General features: G+C 36.1%; 2 protein-coding genes and 1 pseudogene across 2 annotated transcripts; 2 read left to right on the forward strand and 1 right to left on the reverse strand.

The window, feature by feature from the left end:
* Window positions 1–635: 635 nt before the first annotated feature.
* Window positions 636–3,611, reverse strand: LOC149501340 (uncharacterized). Its single transcript, XM_089734057.1, has 4 exons — window positions 3,516–3,611; window positions 3,093–3,142; window positions 2,989–3,023; window positions 636–1,339 (listed from the first exon to the last, which is right to left on the reverse strand). Exons 1-4 carry the CDS (start codon window positions 3,609–3,611, stop codon window positions 777–779), a joined length of 744 nt encoding a protein of 247 aa, XP_089590183.1. The 3' UTR covers window positions 636–776.
* Window positions 3,612–5,608: 1,997 nt separating this feature from the next.
* On the forward strand, window positions 5,609–6,229 carry LOC149501341 (uncharacterized; annotated as a pseudogene).
* Window positions 6,230–11,764: 5,535 nt separating this feature from the next.
* On the forward strand, window positions 11,765–16,118 carry LOC114247720 (uncharacterized). Its single transcript, XM_089733872.1, has 3 exons — window positions 11,765–11,916; window positions 12,944–13,018; window positions 15,612–16,118. Exons 1-3 carry the CDS (start codon window positions 11,863–11,865, stop codon window positions 16,116–16,118), a joined length of 636 nt encoding a protein of 211 aa, XP_089589998.1. The 5' UTR covers window positions 11,765–11,862.
* Window positions 16,119–17,598: the final 1,480 nt, after the last annotated feature.

Genomic DNA, 17,598 nt, shown 5'->3' on the forward strand with positions numbered 1-17,598 from the left:
GTCTCGCTGTAATTTGAAAGTTAAAATTTAAATACAAATATTTTAAGCTATGCTGAAAACATTTTTAATCAGAATGAAATTGATGGAATTACATTACAAAATCTTATTTTGACAACTATGCATTACAGAGTGTAGACTGATTCTTAGTGTACATTTTTTTAAATTAAAATTTCGGTATAGTAAATATTTTACTCAAACTTAAGTTAGTTTTAAATTGATAGTATTTTTGCATTGTCCAAATTAGGAAGACACCCCTATGACTATATTGAAGCAAGACCAATGCGATAAGTTGACCTTTAAAACGCTTTGCAGCTAAAGACATAGGTACGTACGGTGGTGTTACTGTCCCGATCCAATATTTTTTCAGACAATATCGTATCGGAAGCTTAGTGTGGTAATTCCACGTCGTAAGTATTTGATTATCTTATTTACCTTTGTTAGTATCGAATCAGTAAAATTCGTTTGTGAATTTTAATAATAACACTCAATTAGTTTATGATGCTGATATGATGATCTTACAATGACAGATAATTCCATTGATTTCAGATTCATCAGATGTATTTTATATATTTTAGGAAGATTGCTTTTCAAAGTTATACACATTTTGTTGGATGTTGTTGTGTGTGTTCAAAATTATAGTTTTTGGATACTATTACTTTATACTTATTATTAGGAATCGTTGTTCACATAATTCACATACTTCACGTTTATTTGTAAAACATTGATGTTTATAAATAAAATAAAACTTAAATTAATAAAGCTAACATTAAGCTAACTTAGCAATAGCAAGGGGGTGGCAGACAGGAGGGAGGTAAAGGTTTCGGTTCCAATGTTATAGGTATTGGTGGAGGAACCATGAAGGCCGTCATAGGGATACCGATTGGAGGGGGAGGTAAACAAGACGGTGGTGGCGGTGGAGGTACTAAAGATATCATTATAGGGGGAAGAGCTGGAGGTGGTAATGGTAATGGAGCTTGCATACATAAGGGTGGTGGTGGCGGAGCTTGCAAAAACATTTGGGGTGGTGCAGGTAGTATTATTGGAGCAGGCGCAGGCGGTAAAATCATAGGAGGAGGCATCGTAAACGGTATGTTTGGTGGAGGTAGCATTAGAGGTGGAGAAGGTGCGGGCAAAAATATTGGTGGTGGAGGAAGACATAACGGAGGAGATGGAGGAAGACAAAACGGTGGCGCTGGAGGTAAGCACAGTGGTGGTGGCGGAGGCGGAGCTAGCAGCAATGGTGGCGGAGCAGGTAAGATGAGTGGTGGCGCATACGGTGGAGGTACTGGAGGTGCCGCTGGCATTAATAATATTGTCGGTGGTGGTAGCTTCTCTTTGTCTGGAAGTAATCAATGTATTTACAATTTGTTCTTTAATTCCTACGAACTAATTTGACAAGTAGGCAGTAAAATTCAACTGAATATAATTTAACATTTTTCCCCTGCATTGAAAACAAGTTTTTGTATTTACCAATAGCTAAGTGATTTTAATATACATATTTTTGTATATTAATGGTATTTTTAAAAGCTTAAAGATTTTTTTTCTCTATTTATAGCCAATATTAAGTTTAATGATATTCTATGACATCCCTAACAAAAACAAAAACTCAATTTTTACATTCTTTTCAAATTTTTTTGCAATTTGAGTTTAAGGCTATCTTATATTCTGTCTCATAATTTTTCAGTTTACTTATTAACTAGCGACCCGCCCTCGCTTCGCTTCGGAAACATTAAAACACACATGAAACCAAAAAAATAAAATAAAAAATAAAATAAAAAAATAGCCTATGTTCATCAGGGACAATGTCGGCTTCTAATGGAAAAATAATTTTTCAAATCGGTCCAGTAGTTTCGGAGCCTATTCGAAACAAACAAACAAACAAATCTTTCCTCTTTATAATATTAGTATAGATGTTATTTCTAGTTTTGTTAATAGAAATTAAATTAATTGAAAACTATAACGCATAAATAAAGAGTGTCTCTTTGAAACGCTACAACATTGAATTTTAACAAAAATTCAAGTCGCATGGGTTGGGAAATTTTCAAATTGAACAATTTAAAATAATATCCGGATAGAAATCATTCAGCATTTCATTTCAATGTGATAATTACCTGATTTAATAAGGTAACTATTCGATTATACTTATAAAAAATATACTACTTAATATTGTAATTTATTAATTAAAAAAAGAGAGGACTGAATATGCCATAACATGTAGATATTGACAGTTTGAATATAATATATTTCCATTCACCACGCAGAGTCCGAAAGGAAATTTGGAAAGATTTCTAATTGTAATCGTAGGATCATGTAATCGTAGAATCATATTTATTATGATATTAATAACTACTTTATTAGATATATTATGAATCTGGACATCAACAATCAAAGAACCAAGCCTCGGTATTGCAGACTATATTCAGATTTCAGATACTAATATTTTGTAAATTTGTATACCTTGTTGATTTTTTTCTGCGGTAAAATTGAATTTTGAATTGGAAGTAATGGAGATTTAAAAGCTTCTGTGAGGTCCTACTTAAAAATGAAACATCTTTTTTTTTTATTGCTTAGATGGGTGGACGAGCTCACAGCCCACCTGGTGTTAAGTGGTTACTGGAGCCCATAGACATCTAAAACGTAAATGCGCCACCCACCTCGAGATATAAGTTCTAAGGTCTCAGTATAGTTACAACGGCTACCCCACCCTTCAAACCGAAACTCATTACTGCTTCACGGCGGATATAGGCGGGGTGGTGGTACCTACCCGTGCGGACTCCCAAGAGGTCCTACCACCAGTAACCACCATCTTTGACAATTAACATTAATCAAATCACCCAAAACTGAATTAAATGTGTACAAGATTATCAATCGATGCGAAATTTAGAAGTAAACTTAAACAAGGTATATGGAGGTAGTGTAATAATATTATAATAGTAAAGTGATCGAATAATTAACAATAATAACGTGAAAATTACGAAAGCGCCTTACCTAAAAGTTTTGTCTTTAAAAGCGGCTTCAGCAACCTATAAATTGAATGAATATTAATATGGTTGATTGACTGATTTGATTATGGCATTTGTTATTTTACTTACGACGCTAGGAAAGCTTTTTTGCATTCTTTGAGGTCCTTGAGTGCTTCAAGCTGAAATAAAATAGCATAGTAAATAGCATAAACATAGCAGAGTTAGCTAAAGAAACAGATAATACTGGTGTTGGTTCACACTACCACTAAATTCCGCATTTTTGTATAAAATATCTGACGGCTGTTATTTTTATTACACGGCGTTAATCTTCCGATTTTCTTCAAACTTCATAAGCGATGTTCTTTCTTTTTTTTTTGTTATATTGGCTACTGAACAGATTTAGTGTTAACAATGTTATTTTTTACGTATAAAAATGACTATAACAAAACAGAACAGACCAAAAACATATTAAGTTAATCTAAATCCTGAGGTTTCAGTGATTACGGTCGAATTTCGTCACTCGGACAAAAATACATTATTATAAATACATACCAAACACAGGCCTTTTTCGTCACAAGCAACAACATAATATGATGAAGTAAACAAAATGATCCCAACGGAGGACCAAAAAAACCTTTGACCCCCCATTTTACGTGAACGTACAAACGCGATCACAACCAAACTCAGATAGATGTATAATGTCAATATATTTGTGGTCCGTCGGTTATTTAAAATTTCTACGTGATTTATTTATTAAATTTTTTATCATATATTTATCTTGAAATCAGTTCTTAGAGAAAGTTAGGCAGTCGCACTTGATTAGATCGAACGTGGTGATACGTTCTTGTTTACGTAATAAATTTTACTTTACATAAAACGGCAATCGTTTTCATCGATATGCAATATATTTATTAAACACTAGCTGACCCGGCAGACTTCGTAGTGCCTCAATCGATAAATAAAAGACCTAAACTTTTGCGTATAATAAATTTAAAACAAACAAAAGGAATCCGTTCGACGGGGGACAAATCAAAGGGAAAACCTTTTAAACCTTCTCTGGACTTCCACAAATAATTCAAGACCAAAATTAACCAAATCGGTCCAGCCGTTCTCGAATTTTAGCGAGACTAACGAACAACAATTCCTTTTTATATATATAGATTACGTTATTTGAGCGGGTGAATGATTATTAATTTATTATGTCTTTAATAATATATTTATGGCAGGCAAAAAAGCGTTCCCAACTCAAGCACGTAAATATTAACTTCAATAATACATTGAGATGGTAACGTGTCCAAAACTGGTTGGTGACTTTTATATGAAAATCTGAGAATAAAACCTTTGCGGTAGTCAGCGGCTTGGCTCTGCCCCTGGCATTGCTGAAGTCCATGGGCGACGGTAACCACTCACCATCAGGTGGGCCGTATGCTCGTCTGCCTACAAGGGCAATAAAAAACAAATGGGCTTTGATTACATTGAGAAAGGGACGTGGGATGAAGTTCATTGACGCATCGAAGCACTTGCGGTAGCTTCGTTGGTTGAACTATTCCCGAAGCAGTTGAAGCAAGTTCTGACTTTAATTATACGTAGTATTATATTAACTAGATGAGTTCGTAGATGCTGACCACACGCAAAAACATAACCCAAATTAATTAACTCCAAAAAAATCTTTTCCCCTGTTTACGGGTTCAGAAAACACACATAAATACGCTTATTATTTACAAACTCACATATGGTTGTACTAATAAACAATACCTCATTATTTGAATCCAAAAATTATTTTAAAATTAAACTGATTGATAAACAAACAATAGAATTAGTTACGTGTGTAATCGCTAAAAGTCGTCTTTATTGATAACATTGTCATGTTAAAGACATAAATTATAAAAGATAATAAGCCCTATCGAATGGGTTTAAATCAAAGATATTTACATCACAAGATGGCCGTACCAGCCCCGGAAATGAAAATTTGTTTCATAGTCTTGATCATCTTTGTAAGTATCTTCCATTTTTTTTTATCTGATTTAAAATATTGCAAAAATAAACGTTTTATCTTTTGCATATTAGCAATTTGAATATGAAAATTATATTATTTGGTTGGTCCTTCCGTTCTGTTGTTGTCTGATTTAGAATAATAAATATGACCTTTACGGTATTTTAACGCTAGAATTTTTCAAGTCAGTCAAGTACTTGGAAACTATGAGAGCTTGTTATTGTTTTATTTATAGTCACATGCATACGTACATGTGTATATATTCTGTGAGAACATTATGTAAACCAAGATCTTTAATTTTCGAGGGCTCTAGACGCGTTTTTGGTGGTGGAAATTGGTTACCATTATTTTCGATATTTGCAATTACACGAGGTAATTATGTTGATGCTTTTGAGGTTACCTTCGAGCACCATTGAGTCTTTGTACTTAATTTGAAAAAAATATGTTGCGATACTTAAAAATACCCAAAGGTGATTAATTTCATAAATGCATATTTTTGTAAAAGTATTATATCTTACAATTACTGGCAAAACATACATGATCTCTCCTAAAAAATGTATTCGCACATTTGCAATTTCTTCCATGACCACGTAGCTGTCAAATATTCCGTAAAAATAGTTTTGGTTCTGTCTATTTTATGTAATAATACTTTTTATTGTTCTAGGTCGACGCATCAAATAGTCTTAATTTAGGACTTTTCGCTGGCGACAAAAGAAAATTATCCAGTCCATTGTTTGTGAAAAGAGTAACAAAACATTCGCCCGTCAATATAAACATTAATCATGGACTTCCAAAAGTTTCTGTACCACCCTTAAAATTGCCTAAATTACCATCAAAACCGCCACCCATTAAAATATCGAAAGTAAGAAAACTACCAAGATCAATACGAAATCCTCTGAAATTTCCACCGAAATTGCCGTTACTCCCAATTTTGCCGCCAATGTTACCTCCTATTTTGCCTCACTTGCCGATTCTGCCACCAATATTACCTCACTTACCAATTCTACCACCAATATTACCACCGATTTTGCCAACTTTACCATTCTTACCAAGATTACCAATATTACCTCGTATACCAAAACTACCGCGGTTGCCAAAATTGGGCGGTTTGAAGCCTTTAAATGTACCGATTTTGGGAAGATCCTTAAAGGCGTTCGATGTAGCAACTGATATGAAGAAGGGAGTAATGAAAAAGTTACTGCAACTGAAAAACAAAGGAGCATTAACCTCTCAAGAGTTCAGTAGATTTATGAAGATATTAGTGAAAATATAACTTTGATATAGTTTTTTATATTTATTTAATGGCTGAATTAATATTTAGCTATTATTACTACACCAATACACTTATGTGATGTTAAATAAAAGTTTACATTTACTGCATGAGAGTAAATTTGTCCATAAAAAAGCTCTTACGAGGTTTACTCGGTTTTACTATTACATATAGTTCAACAAATTGAAAACGATGTAAACGGCCGTATTGTATAATAATAATCGTATTTTAGATAATGTTTTCATCGAAGTTCATGTTTGTAAGTATTCATAAAGCTTAGTGTCAAACTTTTTTTTATTGCCCTTTTAGGCAGACGAGCATACGGTCCACCTGATAGTGAGTGCTTACCGTCGCCTATAGACTTCAGCAATGCCAGGGGCAGAGCCAAGCGGCTGCCTACCGCTTAATATTCTCCGGAAGCCACGTTTGAAGAAGAACATGTCATAGCGCTCGGGAAACACCGTGGAGGGGAGCTCATTCCATAGCCGGGTGGTACGTGGCAAAAAAGACCTCTAGAAACGCACTGTGGATGACCGTAGGGGCTCCAGATAGTATGGATAAACTCTACTCCGGTGGCGGGCTGTGCGATGGTAAAAACGAGATGACAGTATCATCTCGAACAATTCCTCAGAGCACTCCACGGTGATCAAATCAAATATGTTTGGTACATACACGTTTTTTATCCGCGCATTTTGAACTCGAATCTCGATATGACCGTCGCAGCTATTAAAATTTTTGTTGGGCAGAAACCAAGACCAATTTCTCACATTACAAAGGACAAGAATCATGTAAAAATGCCGAAGAAGATTACAGCGTAGTTTTGAAACTTTCATTCAAAATATTTGCGCTTTCAGCAATATCGGTTGATCTGTATCCACCATTTTGTCTCATTGTTAAATTAGCTCTAATTTTGTGTATAAAATTACTACTAGTAAATCTTTTCACGTATGGCGCAGTCAAGACAAGAAAGTCTTAATATCGCGTTATTTCTATTAATGCCCCCCGAATGCGGTTTAGTAGTAGGGCGACCGGAACTTAATATTAATAAATATTTTTTTGTTCTATTATTTGATTAATTTGTTTACAGCTATCATGGCAAACAACTTAATTAGTTAGAAAAATTATACACGACAAAAAAATGTTTACGCACAATGCTTTGTCACAAATATCTGTGTGACCTTTTTAGCGATAAGATTCATTGTTTTTTTTTTGCTGTATATGTGTAGAAGACCTTACGTACATACTTATCAAAGAAGTATCACAATCCGCTGCCCACCTTGAGATTTGAGGTTGAGTTCTCAATTGTATTATAATTTGATTGTCTAGCGTAGGAACACGTCTGTTTTGCGCCACAAAGAGACGGGAAGGCGGTATTCGCCCATTTTTTTTTTTTCGTTTTATTAAAGCAGACGATATTGAGGCCCATCCAATAGTCAGCAGTTATCTTAGTTCACGTGTATCAATAATACCATGAGGCTTCTCTATGGCTAAAGATTTACTGGTAGTAGGACCCCCTGTGAGCCCGCATTGGTAGGTACCACCACCCTGCCTATTTCAGCCGTGAAGCAGTAATGCGTTTCGGTTTGAAGGATGGGGCAGTCGTTGTAGCTATACTGAGACCTTAGAACTCATATCTCAAGGTGGGTGTCGGCATTTACGTTATAGATGCTTACCAACGCACCGCCCACCACCGGAGTAGACTTTATCCATAGTACCTGGAGCCACTGCGTTCATTCACAGTGCGTTTCCAGAGATATTTTTTGCCACGTACTATTCGGCTTTGGAATGAGCTCCCCTACACGGTGTTTCCCGAGCCCTATGACTTGTCCTTCTTCAAACGAGGCTTGTGGAGAGCACTCAACGGTAGACAGCGGTTTGGCTCTGCCCCTGGCGTTGCTGAAGTTCACGGGCGACGGTAGCCACTCACCATCAGGTGGGCCGTAAGCTCCTCTACCTATAAAGGCAATAAAAAAACGATGTCTATGGGCTGCGGTAATTATTTAACACCAGGTGGGTGAGGTCCAACCATTCATGCAATAAAAAGCCATTTTGACGAAGACATTGTAATTGTTAATTCAGCTTAAAAGCACGTCATTTCTATCTAATAGTATTAATCTCAATCCATAGATTCATACGTCTATTTTCACACATCCATCGACCTATTTTTCGTAATAACATACCCTTAAAAATGCAATATGCCCGTATTAAGTTCATTCTCATAAGCGTTAAAACAATTCAAAAGTAAATGCTTAGATGGAGGTATTTGATACGAACAAATACACCGCGATTCGTAATGTTCTACGAATTCGTAAATTAATTGTTTAATAATATGCAAATAGTTATATTTCTTTTGTCTAGATAGAAGAACGAGTAATGAGAAAAATAAGGTGACTCCACACAATAGACTTGTACAATTGAAAAAAAAAACAAATTCTAAACCTGTATGTAATAATTTATTTAAAAATATATTTACATTGTTATTTAAGAACTTATATAAATAGATGTATTGTATTATAGGTTTAATGGGCTTAAATATTAAGATAAAATAAATTAAGTTACCATTATTACATTTGCCTAAGTCACTTACTGTTTGAATAAATGTTTCAACAATATTGTTTTATATTATTGGTAGTTAGCATTTCTTTATAGAAAAATCGAATTTTATGTGCGTTTTTTAAAATGCCTTTGACGCATGGGCATACGCACCACATCATGGTGATTGGTCTAATATAGCTCGATTTGATTCAGTGAAACTTTTTGTTTAGTCGTCCATGTCCATAATAAACACCCACTGAAGGAACATTTCATAGTTTATTTCATATATTATCTATATATGTATATATTTCAACATATACAAGTATTATTGTCAGTCTCTTACCAGAGACTCAGGACTCTAGGTAGAGACTCCAGTAGGTACCCCTATAACACAGGAAATCCTAATTTGGAGCCGGATGACCGTCTGTGATTTGTTCCCAGATAATATATATTATTTTTCAGTGACATAAGCAACCGTTATAAAATATTATACCGGGTGTAAGCTTGTTGTTTCCGAAGACGGTGAGATAGTGCAGGCGATCTCAGTGATCTCAGTGATAGTAGTTCCTTTAAAATCAGTTTACCTACCAAGTTCCTTGTAAAGGGTAATGTAGTACGTAAAACCGGATCGCGTGCAGGATCATGGATACCGTTTGAGGTGGAACCTACGTTCGAAGGTTCATGAAATATGAAATGGCTACAATAATAACTATCAAGTCTTCTATGAACAATTGAACAAAGTTTTTTACTACTGTTGAGATAATTCTATTTAGAATTAAGTATGGTTCCGTGTAACACTAAGATTAACTAGCATCTCATGGGGTATGTAGTTAGTGTAGAATGGCATTATGTTGCACTAAAAAATCCCATAACCTTATACTTAAAATCACAATCTAAACACTTCACATTTAGAATTAGACAGATGAATCAGATAATGATGAACGCGTTAAGAATATGATAATCAAAGTATTACTCGCCGTGTATAAAATTGGTCTTTAAAATTAAGCTTCTGGTGGTAGGACCTCTTGTAAATCCGCGCGGATAGGTATCGCCACCCTGCCTATTTCTGCCGTGAAGCAGTAATGCGTTTCAGTCTGAAGAGTGGGGCAGCCGTTGTAATTGTACTGAGACCTTAGAACTTATATCTCAAGGTGGGTGGTGCATTTACGTTGTAGATGTATGGGCTCCAGTTACCGCTTAACAACCAGGTGGGTTGTGAGCCCATGTAAGAAAAAAAAATTACTTCTTCGTAGTCCCTGATAACAACTCTCCTTAATAATAAGCAGTTTTTTACTCAAAAATTTCTATCAGAAAACGGAAAAAAAACTCTGATAAGTTAGATCCCTGTCTGTATCATCTACAGCTGCAATCCTTTTCAAGAGATAAACATTCTGTTGTAGCTTTGAAATTAAGGCTAGCATTGCAAAAGATACGTTGTTAGTCCGTTAGAATCACTGCACTTTACAAATTTAATTTTCAATATCTACTAAACGCATTTGTTCTAGTTGGTATTCCTTGGTCTTCTCCACAAGAGTATTGAGGGCCCTCACAAACATATCCTTGATCGTGTTGAAGTGCGAAATGAGGGTGTAACTGTAAGGCCGGTCTTCCGCGCGGCAAGTGAAGCAGGGCTCTGGGAGACGAGGCTTCAGCAAAGACCGGCTTAGAAGTATGCTGCTCTGGAACCCAAGAATGTCAGATCAGCCATTGACTACTAGGTATTCGATCTAGCATTAAAATTACAAGTTACTGGATTTAACACTTATGCATTCAAATTAAGTAATATAGTGCACCAATGTAATATTATAAAAGCATCTAAAGTTACACTCACAAACATTATTAGCGAACATCAAATGTAAATGAACTTCTTAATTTTTATTCTTATGTATTATCTAATACTAACTAATATTTTTATTATTAACATAGCTGAGTTTGGTAATCAAGACAAATTTAAGGGTTAGACCATAAATACCTCGACAGATTCCAAAACAGCTACCGCCAAAACCATCCAAATAACGTGTCTTCTTAATTTCATTCTCGAAATAGACTTTCGCAACTAAGTACATGAGGATGCTGATTCCGTAACAGCCACTTAGAATTAACTGCATGTTATTTATAATGAAGACGTTTACGAATATCTAGATGAACACGTAGAGTAGATAAGGCGCGATTGATGAATTTCCGATGGTATTGTGTAATCGCAACCTTGGGGATCGCGGCGTTGGTTCGCGTGTTGCTGATGCTGCAGAAAGCAAAAAAGTATAAATTGACACGATGTAGTGATTGAACAGTAAGATAACCTATCTGCTTTATAAGGTTTTTTTTTTTAAATTACAGTAGGTCGTATAAGCCGTAGGTTTTATCATCCTGCCCAATTTGGCTGCGAAGCGTTCATGTTCCAAATAAATGAGACCTCAGGACTCAATTTGGTTGACGCTATTTATGTTGTTGAATGGCATCCAGCAATGATTTAATACTTATTATATGACAAGATAATATATAAGCAACTCATATATCAGACTGATTTGTTTCGGTTATTTTATATAATTACAAGACTTTGTTTTCTAATCAATGGTTTCAAAATCACTGCGAGAACTAAAGCTATTCATGGTATTTGAAAGAAAAGAACTGCTGAACTAAATACAACTATGAATCCGAAATATGTAACTATACTGAGATCTTAGAACTTATATCTCAAGGTGGGTGGCGTATTTACGTCGTAAATGTCTATGGGCTCCAGTAACCACTTAAAACCAGATGGCATGTGAGATCGTCCACACACCTAGAAAAAAAAAATATATTCAAAATTTAGCATTATCAAGAAAACGTTTCAATATGATTTGATTTCATAAACAAAAGAGACTGCTTTTAGAAAGTGTGCTGTATTGGTACTATCGTCCTTAATTTTTGCGTATTGCTAGGCCATCAAGATACGCTATATGATACATCATACTACTCTATTTTCTAGAATTTGGCGGACCTGTAATATATTGAGTGCCAATGGTAAATACCAAATATACGCAAATACAATGCATTAATATTGTTTCACACTGTACATTTAATATACATTGCGGTCGACTGTACGTGATGGCTCACAGTACATGTCCGACGCTGCAGAATGTCGTGACTGTGGCTATCACCTCAACAATGTATCGGTACGTGGCGATAGCATTCTATTTGGTGGTTGGTATTATTTTATAGACAAAAATAACAGTGCCTTTGTTACGTGTGCCGTTTATAAAGTGAAAATACTGTAGGTAGGTGGAGGATTCTTAATTTCTTTCTACTTAAACTCAAAGCACGATATTGGAGAATAATTCTTAAGATATATGTAGAAGCTGTCATCACTTGTGGCTATGTGTAAAATGTTTTATTATAAATTATATGGATTAGGAGTTGACGCTTCACCAATACGCCGTTAATGTATTTTTTGTTGTTTTATTTCACGCTGGGCTATAAACGACGTGGCTTAATCGTGGTGATGTGGCCGAGATAAGTTCTCTTGACGTTCTTGTTTGAAACCCTTCACCTGTGATGAAGACTGATTACGCACATATGATATTAAGCCAGCGCCCAGACATTACGCCTCAAGTCTTATTTGTATGACAACTTTTATCCTTCCTTTCGAACAGGCCTATACGATATTCTGACAGAAATACATAGAATTTTTCTTTCTAGATAGAACCTTTATGGACCCTTAGATATATAGAACTTTTCTTTTAGCGACTACCGTGGTTCACAGGCACCATTAAGCCATTGAGTCAGCCGGATTCTCCTATTGGTAAGTCGGAATGAAAACAAAATCAAGAAAGGATTTAGGTGATGCAAATTAGGGAGGCTTCTCTAGGAAGAAAATATCAGGGCGTATTTTAGGTCTGACCAATAACCATATGATTATCATCATGTAACATTCTCTGGCTGTAGCGCAAAAAACGTACGAATTTTTAGGTGTGTAGTCGACTGAGAGACTTTTCTAGTCGATTTTTTCTACGTATATTTGGTTCTGGAATGAACACTCAAGAAAGGTGTTTCCTGATCACAAGCAATGCTCAAAAAGAGTTCGAAGCGGTCGGTAGCGATTTGCGTCTCTGCCTACAAATGCCAAAACAAAGTCCCGTCTTATTTCCCGTTATTTTGTCTTATAAAGAAACTATTTCTCATTATTATTAAAATTTTTTTCAGTTCACAGTCGTAACTGATATCGATACATCACCCGTGCGCGTGACGATTGACTGCACTAGTGAATCAAAAGAGAGAGTGAGTAGCATTTAACAGTTACACAGACACTGAAGCGCCATTGTCTCATCGACTTAAGCCGCAAGCAATCTATCGTTCCGATTTGATCGGTGGGACAGACGTAATACTTGTACAATACAATTGAGATCTTGAAATTCTCAGTACGTGGCGGCAGTTACGTTGTGATTTTTGTGAGCTCCGATAAGCACCTAACAATTAAAATGTTGCTAAGCGCTGACCTACCCATCTAGAGCATCGAGAGCAAAAAAAAATTGCTTACCGGCTGAAACGTCACCAATTTTAACAGACCGCCAATCATGGAATTTGGTGGAAGAACTTCGTCTCTCGTATTTATTGCTCAGGAGAACACACGGCGTATCTGGTTTAAACAAAACACTCAAAATAGATGCCACTTAAGTTTGCTTATTATTAGCAACGAAAATTTATTTATTTTTCTCGTCAGACAACCTCTCGCAAACACATTTAAAATTTGTTTAATTACACTTAAAAAGTGCGAAACGATGTTAATTAGGTAGGATTCACAGATTTATAATAAAATGTTTACCAACTGATAATAAATTTCACAAAAAGAGAATTCTAATTATAAATCCAATGAGAAACCTCAGGACCCAATTAAGTTTTGAAGTTTATTGGTAAAATATGAACCAATTAAAAAATGTATTTGAGATCAACTTGCTTAGGACATAAATATATTTCATATATAGCCACGAAGAGGATGCAAAGTATCTCATTTTCATAAATAAAAAAGACATTCATCTCACTCAACTTAATACATAAATGTATTTAATCAATCAAATAATCTATTTATTTATTTTAAACCACATTATCTTTTATTCGATATTCAAATGGGAATGGCGATATAAGCTATTGTTTGTATTAGGTACTTGGATACGGCCCTGTTTTTTAAGACGATGTGGCATTTTTTTTTTTTTGTATTTATGAAGGTCGCGATTTGTTTAAACTGCCAACTTTTGTGTATTATATACATTTAGCCGTATAATGTAGTGATAGAAGAAGACAAAACAATTTTTTTCCTACCTATGTTGATAGCCTTGAGAGGCTATTTCAGCTTCGTTGTAACGCTTAGGTGAGCTCACGGGGCTCAAACCGGATTGATGCTTACACTGGCCCTAGCAAGAGCAGTGCTTCGCAGAATCTACCACCGGATCGGAAACGCGACCCACTGAGAAGATCCGGCGAGAAGCTCAGTTGGCTGTGTCTGTGGGTTAATTGGCTCGTCGAGCCCTTCGTCGCAAGCGACGGGTTCGACGAGGACGGTGACCGGTGCTTGTGGTACCTAAGAGCAGAGCACCGTTTATGGGTCGAGAGGATCCGTAATGACGTGTTCTGGGCGACGTCGACTATTTACAATTCTGTCTACGGGATCAGGAATGGAAAACAAATGATTGCGTTCTATATTTTTCGAAAGGGTCACAAAATATGTAATTTAGATTCCAATGAACGGGTTTATGCAAAACGGCTATTTTCAATATGTAAACGAATTATTTGCATAATGAAAATGAAACTGAACAGGTTCGAGGATTTTTTATTTTTATTAGACTATTCATTTGAATATTAAAGTATTGTGTCGTATCTATCAATCAGTCGAAATAGAAACACAGGAGTAAATAGCAAATAATAATGAAGTTGAGTGAAGTTACTTATCTAAATATAGGTATATTTAGATAAGTAACTTCACTTCATAAGTAAAAGACAATGTGTGCGCGTATGTTAGTCATGTAAATAAAACTCAGGAACCGTTCGCCCAATTGATATGAGACTTTGTATAAATATAAAGCCACATGATCACTCCGACGAACATAGTTACGTTAGTGCCGGATAGGTGGCGCTAGTGGCAGTGATTTTTATCTTTTGAACCATAAGCCGAATTGTTTTGAAATCTATATAATATATATAAAAAGGAATGTATGTGTGCTAAAATTATCTTGCGTAGTTATCTTTCTAATCTGAATTTTATGTTTTAATATAAAACTGCAGTTTGTTGGCAGCGAAGACCCTGGCGCAGCTATTTGTATTATAGTACTTAATCCATTTTCTTCGGTTGCATTGTCTATCTCATAGTATTTTTAATTTGTCATCATAAGCAAGTTGACATGTACAATAAAGTCTAGTAGACTATTAAGCGGTAGGCAGCGGCTTGGCTCTGACCCTGGCATTGCTGACGTCCATGAGCGATGGTAACCACTTACCATTAGGTGGGCCGTGTGCTCGTCTGCCTGCTCGGGAAGTAAAAAAAAAAGTTGTCAGATAATGTTAAATCTTGTTTTTTACTGCTTAGATGGGTGGACGAGCTCACAGCCCACCTGCTGTTAAGTGGTTACTGGAGCCCATAGACATCCACAACGTAAATACGCCACCCACCTTGAGATATAAGTTCTAAGGTCTCAAGTATAGTTACTAACTCATTTTCAAAAGTTGCACTAAAAGTAGTGTCGCTCCACAAAATTGTATCGTTAAAATCTGAATTATTGTTTTTGGAACAAGAACTATTTACTGTACACATCCAACCAAAATAAATCGAATATACAAATTTTGCTCCGAAATAATGATTTATAATATTATTTTCTTCCAGGAATCACTAATCGGGCGTTCGCATTTCAAAAGGAGACTTAACTCAGACGCGATATCCAAAGATCGTTTCGACGTGGACACCTTCTGCGACTTCATACATAGTGCTATACCGAAATCTGTGAGGAACGGCAAATTTGTCTCCAACGAATATGAAATCGATCAGTATGGTTTTAGTGACACCCAAATACCGACGGCTGTGGCACCTCCGAGAGGCTTTGTTCCCAGTATACCCAAATTGAAATTACCAAAACTAAAAGTGCCCGTTATCAAGGTGCCGAAATTGAAATCAAGCTATGCGAATATTTCACCGCCTATAATAAAAACTCCAGTATTTCTACCGGCAATAAGAGAAATTGACGAAGAATCCAGTGCAGAGAAAATGGAGAAGTTCAAAAAAGGAATCCAGAAAATGCTGCATGTCGTCAAAGTTCTCGGGCAGATTGATCAGTATCTATCCGAAAGGACCAGAATTGTCATTGATAAATTGTCAAAAACTCTTGCTGATTAAAGTTTATGTAAACTACCCGTTTCAATTTCGTAGCAAGGAAAACCTATACTTAAAAATCTCATTTAGTACTGTTGAGGCCGTAAATAGGATTTCTTAATTAACTCTAAGCAGGCAGGCTTTCGACGAGTTAAAGTTGCGTTTTTTTTATTGCTTAGATGGGTGGACGAGCTCACAGCCCACCTGGTGTTAAGTGGTTACTGGAGCCCATAGACATATACAACGTAAATGCGCCACCCACCTTGAGATATAAGTTCTAAGGTCTCAAGTATAGTTACATCGGCTACCCTACCCTTCAAACCGAAACGCATTACTGCTTCACGGCAGAAATAGGCAGGGTGATGGTACCTACCCGCGCGGACTCACAAGAGGTCCTACCACCAGTAATTACGCAAATTGTAATTTTGCGGGTTTGAGTTTATTTCACGATGTTATTCCTTCACCGTGGAAGTCAATCGTGAACATTTGTTGAGTACGTATTTCATTAGAAAAATTGGTACCCGCCTGCGGGATTCGAACACCGGTGCATCGCTTCAACACGAATACACCAGACGTCTTATCCTTTAGGGCACGACGACTTCTAAAGCGGTGGTACCTACCCGCCGTTCAAGGGCTTAATATTACCTACCAGTAATATTAAGCCCTTGAACATTTCAAGTTAAATTTCACCATCATCTGTCAGATATAAGGTTTGTCAGTGTTACTGCTTCGTGACAGAAATAGGCGGGATGGTGGTACCATGCAGACTCTTATTTTCTTAATGATAATACCACCAATAAGAGTAAAAGTGGTAACTACAGTTCATGGAGATCGATGTGAGTGCTGCTACCCACAGTTTTTGGTTATATTGTATAATGACTGTCCCAATCTTCAAACTTGAATTCACCACTTCTTCGCGCAAAGAGTGGACGAGATGATGGCGACGTTCGAACAGCTTTACCGAGGGCACGGTGCGTGATGTTGTAGCGTTGTGTTGCTATCCCGATGGACTATGGATGGCTACAACTATGAAATAATATTGTGCAAGTTTATTAGGAATCGAAATATAGTGTACTATTAACAAAAAACGCTATCGATTTTTCTCACGATAAAGCTCTAAATGACCACAGAAAGCTACTGGTGGTTAAGATTGTTTGAGAATGCACGGGTATGCTAAAACATCTCTGTTTTTCTTTAGTCATGCCTTCCGATTTGAATGATGGGGCAACCGTTATAAAGTCTGCACAATATAATACAAACGATCTGCACAACACAGTACAGGCTCAAAACAAAAGAGCTTACTTCGCAAAACCAGGTTGATTTTGAAACTCATTTACTATACAACTTCATTTGAATTCAATCCACTCCCATTTGCATTCAATCAAATGTTTGAATGATAAAGTCACAAGTTGCTGTTTAATCAACTGATGTATACATTGGACCTCATTTCAGTAGCAACGGTTTTAATTATATTTACTTTTTGACGCACGAACTGTGTTGGTAT

Source organism: Bombyx mandarina, chromosome 16, assembly GCF_030267445.1.
Source record: "Bombyx mandarina strain Sakado chromosome 16, ASM3026744v2".
NCBI lineage: Eukaryota > Metazoa > Arthropoda > Insecta > Lepidoptera > Bombycidae > Bombyx > Bombyx mandarina.